At 36.0% G+C, this 8,578-nt stretch overlaps 1 protein-coding gene across 1 annotated transcript; it reads right to left on the bottom strand.

Annotated features, from left to right (window-relative positions):
* Window positions 1-624: 624 nt before the first annotated feature.
* LOC143539286 (nitrate regulatory gene2 protein-like) lies at window positions 625-5,288 on the bottom strand. Its single transcript, XM_077032633.1, has 4 exons — window positions 3,966-5,288; window positions 3,574-3,758; window positions 1,516-1,739; window positions 625-1,438 (listed from the first exon to the last, which is right to left on the bottom strand). The coding sequence occupies exons 1-4, from the start codon at window positions 5,248-5,250 to the stop codon at window positions 649-651; spliced, it is 2,484 nt and encodes an 827-aa protein (XP_076888748.1). The 5' UTR covers window positions 5,251-5,288; the 3' UTR covers window positions 625-648.
* Window positions 5,289-8,578: the final 3,290 nt, after the last annotated feature.

The raw sequence follows: 8,578 nt of genomic DNA, 5'->3' as shown, positions 1-8,578 counted from the left end.
TTAACGTCTTAAGAGGTAATTTTTAACCAAATAAGATTGTAAACAAATATTTCCCATGCCCACAAACCCGATAGGTAACAAGAATATAGCAGGCTTCACAATTATATTATCACATTAGATTTTAAATATGATTAGCAAATTTTCAAAATCATTTATTCATACAAATATACAACTGTCCATAGGCTTCACACTTCATGGGTTGGCTGGCTGGCTGCAAGAGATGGCACTCAATCCAACAAACTCATCAACAACCATAGATCCCACAACCATATTAATTTATTCTTACATTATACAATCAAGACAGAAAAATTATTTATATTACACAAAATATATATCAAATTCATGTATCATATGGAAAATTGAATTGCTAATACAAACCAACTTTTGCATGCCTATACCCCTATTGTCCCACATTCATATCTACATCTTATAACATCCCAAAACCAGCTTCCTCTTGCATCAACTCCATACATACATATATGTAAAGGGTCATACAATACACAATCAATCAAGTTTTGAACTACGAGAACCGCATAAGCACACGTACCTTTATGCAGCTTGCATAGTTTCATACTTGGTTATGTATTGAACACGCCATGATTCAATGAGTTATAATCAAAACTTTTTTGTTTATACCAGTAAAAAGAGCTATTTAATTTCATAAGATTTGTTGCAAACAACCTCAAGTGCTTCCATTATCAAACCCGAAAAACTCGTCATAGCTTGAAACACACCCGGCAAACCCGTTTGAATATTATTCAAAGTCATGGCTCTTGTAACCACGACCGCCTTCGAGTGCCTAACCATTTCCTCCTCAACCCGTCTCTGATATGCCACGAGCTCGGTCTTCTTTTCAGCTAGCGGGTCCCGCGCGTCCAACCCGTGCCCGGTATCTTGCCCGGTGCCCGGGAGTCCGAGCCCGACCATAGAATAAGAATGGTAATATTTCCTCTCTATGCTTCTTAAAGAAGTCATTTTCTTCTCGAGCTCTTTTGAAGCCGATTCGGTTTGTTTTTTCACTTTCTGTTCTTCTGCTTGTTTTAATGAGATCGAGTGGACGACGTTTACGAAGCTTTTAATGGCTTCCGATGCCACTGTGTCGGGTACCCGATCGAGGGCTAGTTTCCATTCATCGAAAACTAAGTAAACATCCGACTGCTGTGATCCGTTAATGTTTAATTCTTCGGTGTTAGTGGGAAGCAGGCTCAGTTTGAACCATTGATGAAGAGATTTTATAAAATCTCTTTGAAATTTAATAAGGCGGCAGAAACTCGTGTGCCAGGCGGACACAGCCGCTTCAAGGTCACGGGTGGCTTGGCGGTGGAGGTCGGAAGTTGAGGTACCTTTGGTTGACTGGTTGACTAGACCCCGGACTTGTTGAACCACATGGTTTTGGACTTCATGGCATTGGTGCATTGATCTCCACATGTACATAAACCTGCATAGATTGATATTCATGAATATTCAATATTAAGATTGTTCAAGAATCAGTTACTACTCGGTTAAATAACTTACCCGTGACAAAGTTCAATAAGCTGTGGAACAAGGTCAGAATCACGTAGGCCAACAATGGCGGTTGAGGTGGTTGAAGCAGATTGAGATGTAACAAGTATTAGCGATTGCAGTTTCTTTATGGATGCTTTTGTTTTGATCAATTTACTTTCGTCTCCCCCTTTGTATTCTTGGCTTTGTAGTAAAGATAACTTCTTCTCGTGCTCAATTTTAACTCCTTCGCGTGCCTAAACAATTTAGTTAAAGTATATAGATATGTAAGTTTAACTTGGAGAATTTCTATAAAAAAAATGTTGCAGATTAAACGCAAATTCTCTAGCACGAGGGAAAATCACGAGATTAACCTTGTTTACCAACCATGTTAAACAAATTAAACATTTCAATTTTTTCTTTTCAAATTTAAATTTTGACCATTGCAAAAGACTACAACAACAATAAAAGCATGGCAAGTCTCAAAAAATGTACTTTTGAGCCTATTATATGTGCATATCTTTCCTGTATTTGCACCACAAAATGTACTTATGCACCCATTTTAGTGCCAATAACTTACTTTTGCGCCAAAAATTATACTTTTGCGCCCCTTTTGAGCCAAAGAGTTAATTTTACTCCTATTTTTTGTGCTTAAGATACTTTTACCCCCATTTTTGTGCCAAAAATACTTTTACGCCCATTTTTGTGCCAAAAACTTTCTGTGCCCATTTTTGTGCCAAAAATTATACTTTTGTGCCTATCTTTGTGACAAAAACTTACTTTTATGTCAATAATTGTGCCAAAAACTGTAATTTTACGCCCATTTTGTGCCAAAAAAATTGTACCCTTACTCTCATTTTTGTGCCAAAAAATTGCACCTTTGCGCCCTTCTTGTGTCAAAAAATTGTACTCACCCCTATTTGTGTGCCAAAAAATATGCCTTTGTGACCATTTTTGTACCAAAAATGTACTTTTACTCTTTTAGGGTAAAAAAATGTACATTTGCACCATAAGACGCAAGACCAAACCAATCACATTACGACACGTGTCATAAGACAGTCGCGCTTGTCGGCGTGTCGCATAGAAATTGGTTTCCCTTAAAACTGAAATTAACTTAAAAATAAAAAGTCTGGCTATTTGATCTAAAATAAATAGTCAACTAGGCTATTTTCTTTATATTCACTTAACAATGCCACTTCAAAACATAGGAGCAAGATAAAAGAGTATTTCATATTGCTGTAGCCTGCAAATAAAGTCATGTAAAACAAAAAGCTTTTGTCTTCTAGTATGTTGACAGGCGTACACATGGCCCACTGGCCTTCTATTCCAAATTTGATCACAGACAAAGATTGATCCAGGTTGTCATGCTGGATCAGAACCCTGGTTACTACTTAAAAGGGTAGTTTGGTCATTACACAACAGACTTTATCCTATCTCATTTTCACCTACACAAAACTGTTCAGGATAGTTAACATGACTCACAAACTGTCATACTAGACTAGATGAACTGCCAGGGGCACTTTGGTCCATTACCTAACAGGCATAGCACAGTAAACATATTATATTCATGACACCCTCATTTATAATTTTATACACAGGCATAGCACAGGATGTCATACATGGTCAGCTTACCAGCTAAAACCTTCCATGACCCAGTGTCATACAAGATTAAGACTAACAAAGGGCATTTTGGTCATTTAACGGCAAAGCATAATCTGGACAATACTAACCAAGGGTATTTTGGTCATTTCACATCAATTATAATCTGGATAATAGCTCTTTCAAGTTACAAGATGCCTGCTTCTATAACACTATGAATAAAACTGTTCAAATGCAGTGATTTCACTGAAAAGAAAAAAATGGTCAACATCTATGAATCCCTATTGACCAGGGTCATTTTAGTCATTCTACAACAACCCCACACTCACCCCACCCCACCCCACTAAATATTATCATCATCAAAAGGCAACTTTTTCCCACCATAAAACATCTTTTTTCAAGATTTTGTTAAAAAAATATTTCACAAAAAGATGCCCTTATAAATAAAGAAAAAAAAAATCAATTTCTTAATCATATCTAAATAATACTTACCTTTACTTCTTGGTACAGCTTCATCTCCCAAGCCAACAACCGGTCCAGAGTCGAACCAAGACTCTTCGACCCTCCTGGTTCACCAATTGAACCCGGTTCAAACCTGTACTTAACCGCCAATGGTGGCTTCGATGTCCAGCTGGAACTCAAATTACTCAACACTCCACTTGAATGATACACCGTCTCTACAATAAATTCAATAATAATGTCATCACTCCAATATCCATCAATGTAATTTTTAAGAAACTTTGTTTTGCAAGGGGTAGCAGCGCAGCTTGTTACCTGTTTATCTTTTGTTTCGATGTAAACACTATTTATATCTTCCGACAATTATAATAATAATAAGTTAAAACAAATCTACTAAAACCTAAAATTAATAATAATAAAATTACTTTTTAATTGCTGGAAACTCCGGTCGAGCTGAGCTCTACCGGTTTCCAGCATCTCCGACACCTGTTCGCCTGCATCAGCCGCTTTATCGAAATACTCTTTAATCGACGCAACGATCTCCGTTAAATCTCGATGCCGAATCACCATCCGCATATCGTTATTATCGTCCTGCAGACCGGTCTTCCAGCTCACCGACGACGACGACGATCCAACGTTTTCAGACTTCACCGATTTAGTCTCCGCCGAATACTTCGATTTCGCAGCGGAATGCGGCCGAGCCACCGACTCACTAAGAACCGAGGATCCGAAATTAGATCGACTCTCAATCTCCGATCTGGATTCAATTTCTTCCTCTTCTTCTTCATCGGAAGTTGAGCTTGTAGTACTGTAATGATCATGATCCCATTCGCTACATAGCACCTCTTCTGGGTCTTCTTCGTCTTCATCTTCTGATTCCGATTCGATAATATTATTATTATTTTTATTATTATTATGATTATGGCTGCTGACGTCATCACCGGTTTTCTGATGGTGGTATGATTTTGTTGAATAAACGGAGCCCTTATGACTCCTCTGTCGATCTGAACAGATTGATGATTTGTCGTCGTCGGATTCAAAAGTGGGTTTCCGGCGATTGAAGTAATCGGAGTCCGGCGGCGATGGCGGGTAGAAGTTTTCCCAGTTCCAGACGGAGGAAGCTTGTGAAGGTGTTGATGCGTAATTGGGCTGTGCGTTGTACGTGTATTGATCTGGGTTGTAGCTGTAATTAGCTTTAGGTGGTGAGTAAGAAGCTTCACTTGATTCCGAAAGAATATGAGGCAGTTTCATATTTTGTTTCCGGCGCCGGTGATGCTTCCGGTGATGTGCTCCGTCGAGAATCTGCGGGAGTTTTGCCTTCGCCGGAGTTTTCGCCGGAGAATATTCCGGGGCCGGTGGAGTTGGTGGGTGGTGGGAATGAGAGGAAGGGGGTTTATGTTTAATTGGGTTTCCAGATTTTCGCTCCGGCGAATATACCGGCACCGGCGGTGGCGGTGGGTGGTGGGAGTGGGGTTTAACGGAGGTGGGGTTTGGGAGGAGGACGGCGGGAGTGTGGTGGGCGACGGAGAGGGGTTCGCCGGCGGCGAAGGAGGAGAGGGCGGAACCGGTGAGTTTTAGGGAACGGAGGTAGTCGGAGTGAGCGGCGGCAAGGTGGTGGCGGGCGTAGACGGCGTCTTTCATTAACCGACGGCGTTCCTTGCAGCGGCGGACGGAGTCCTCGTTGCCTAGCTTTGAGGCGGTGCAGCCCATGAGGGAGTAATAAGGGCGGGTGACGGTGGAGCTATGGCTTCGGGATGGATACTGATTTAGAAAGAGGAAGAAAGTGGTCGCAGAGTGATGAGCGTGTGTGTGTGTCCTTGTTTAACTAACAAAAACGAGAATTTCTTTATTTACTTGTTTTTTTCTTTTTTTTTTTTTTTTGTTATTTATTAAAAAGTTAGAATAAAAGTGAAAAGTGAATAAATTGCTCCAAAGTAATTTTATTCACCGGTGGGAAATTTATTAATCTTGGGTAACTTAAACGATCTCATTTATTTATTCGCAGCCGTTTGAAAAAACTATTTACTTGCTATTCTTTATTTTTTGTATTACGGGTTGTTTTACGTTATTTTTTTCTAATATTTATATATTTTTTTGAGTTTTAATTTTATTTATTGTAAGGAAGTTAATAATATACATAGGATTTAATGATAAAAGTGTTTTCATAAATAAATGAGATATTATAACCAGGTTTAAAAACTATCTGGGTTTAATAAGACCTGTGACCCGCTTCCTTTTTTTTACTATAAAATTGTTTCTTAATTATAAATAATATATTTTTAAAAAAAATATATGATATTAATTTTTAGTTTATTCGTATTTTATAGGATTTTTATATTAAATACTTGGTGAGATTTTAATTTTAATGGGATGTTATAACCCGTTTAAGAGTTATCTGGGTTTGAGACTCATACTCGTGAATTTTGGTTAAATGCATGAGAAGACCTAATTTACAAATAAAGCAACCTGGTGGCTTGAGAGAATGTAAGACAACCAAAGAGTTTTTAAATATTTCATTTATCTCTATTAAGATTTATTTATTTAATTGATATTCTACTCTTAACCACCTAACAAATTTATTTTTAACGTGTAAAGCTATGTGTTATTGTCATTTTTATTATGGTTGAGTGGTAAAGTGGTTTAGGTGTAAATTTGATGGTTAAGGGTTCAATTCCGATAGCGTATGATATTTAGCTGTTAAAAAAAAGGTTATGTCTTATGAGTAATTCTTCTCATTCTCTAATATTCATCGCATCTCGTCACTTAACATTTTTTTCCGTTATTCAAAACCATCGCTCAACCCATTTTATACTTTATCATTATCCAACATTTTATTTATTTAAATTAAAAACATTAAAAAAAACAAGGAAGAAAAAAAACTAACATGATAAGGGGGCAAATGACCCGCGTTACCATGATCATTTGCACCCCGTCACTAGTGGGGTGATGACAGTGGCATGGTGTTTCAATGAGCTCACACGAGCCACATAGACATCATGTGTGATGCTTGTTTAAATGGTGTAATATTTTTATAAAAATATTAGTGTATGAAAAGGTTATGTGTGTAGTTAGTTTAAAATTGAAATTAAAAACATAATATAGTTAAAGATGAGATGAAAAACTTGTCAGCTAGATGAATTGTGTTTAAAAGACAAGTTTATCTCTATTAACATAAGTACTTTATATATTAACATTTATAAAACTTTTAAAATTAACTATCTTAATTTATATTTGTCTTATATTATATATATAATTATATATATAGTTGATTAAAGAAAATAAGATAAAGGGAGCTAAGGAAAAAACAAAGAGAGGGAACTAAGAAAATAAGATAAAGGGAAAGATCTAATTAACTATGTATTCATAGATTTGAAAGAAATAATAGAAAAAATAAAGATTTTATGTGCTTAAAATATTTTCACCTCAAATCTCTCCAATTTAAAAGTATAAACACTAATTTTCTTTAATTTCCCTTCTTTTCTCACTTTTTACTTAAAAGAATACAATTTTTCATGGAATTTTCTTAATATCTTTCATTTCCCTCACTAGACTTTAGAGCATCGTGTTAAAAAGACCCGACCACCCCCGCTCCCTTCAAGGTTTTCTAACGAAACTCATATAACCCGTTTTCTAGTTGGTTGGCCCAAAAAATGAGGTGAGGGAGAGTTAATTGTAGGGGTGAGAAAATCTTGACTGTTAACCAAAATAGCCAATAACTGAACTGCCACCGAATCAAATTGACCGATAACCAAGATTAACCAATGGTTATAGTTAAGGTTATTTATTAACTGATTAATTGGTTATGTTTGTAGTTATGGTTAAGAACGTCCCATAACCGAACCAAAAATAATTAAGGCATGCTTACGTCGAGATGAAAATATGTATATATTTAGATGTGTCTTGGGTACTGGTGCTATTGTTGTACAAAAAACCTTGAGAATATGTATATATGCGTATATAAACATTCATTCAATTCCCGTTTGATGTCACCGATTCTTTTTACATGTTCATTTAGTTTAAATTTTATTTCAAATTTGACATGGTTAATTTACCGAAATTAACAAAAACCAAACCATAACTCAATTTCGTAACCTATTAACTGTTATGTTTAAGGTGAATGAAATTCCATAACCAAAGCTAGCGACTATGATTATAGTTAAGAGTAATAGACAAATTGCAATTTGCACACGCTAGTTAGTCGTCTAGCGAGTGAGGAGAGGTTGGGTAGGTATGCTCATTTCAACTTTTAGTTGGTCCCAGTTTTAATATATATTTTTTTATATTTAATATAAAATTTTAAAAAATCCAATTCCTTTTTTTTTAAGAAAATGTACACCAAGCTTGTACATTCGAATTAAATTTTGTCATTTCGAGCAATTAAAACGGATACATAAATTTTTGGCGATCGATGTGAAGGTAATCCTTAGACTACTCCAATTGGGAGTATTTCAATCGGTCGGTTGACACTTTTATAGGTTAAAAAAATTGATAAACCAATAAAAGATGCCAACTTGTTCACTGGACCTATCATCAGTCGGTTGTGGGATAAAGCAAACACAATCCCTTTTCTTTTCTTTTATTTTAATTGTTTTGGATTTATTTACTTGTAAATCGTTGTATGTATATATTTATTCAATAATAAAATGGGTTCGTTGGATTGTGAATGAGAGTGAAAATTTGAGTTTAGTTGGGTTGTATAGATGAAAGGAAAAAAAATTAATATTTTAATAATAAGTTGTGAATGGGAATAACCTTACATGGCATGAGCACTAAAATATAAATACATCTATAAAAGATCATCTCCAATAAGATGTTTTTAGAGATTTTTGAAAGAGAGAGAATGTGAGTTGGAGGAGAGAGATGATGATGTGAAGGAGAGAGGGAGGTGTGAAATTCTTGTGCAAGAATCTCCAAGAATGCAAGAATGAATACAAGAATGTGTTTGTGAGATAGATGTGGAGAAAAGAGGAACGAGAATATATGAGAAAGAATGTGTTTGGTGGACCATGTGTCATTTGGTATCTAAAAAACATCACCA

Source organism: Bidens hawaiensis, unplaced genomic scaffold (genome assembly GCF_021521415.1).
Source record: "Bidens hawaiensis isolate Kalapana, Puna unplaced genomic scaffold, B.hawaiensis_p1.1 tig00011860_1, whole genome shotgun sequence".
NCBI classification, from domain to species: domain Eukaryota; kingdom Viridiplantae; phylum Streptophyta; class Magnoliopsida; order Asterales; family Asteraceae; genus Bidens; species Bidens hawaiensis.
This window is presented reverse-complemented; position numbering and strand designations above follow the sequence as displayed.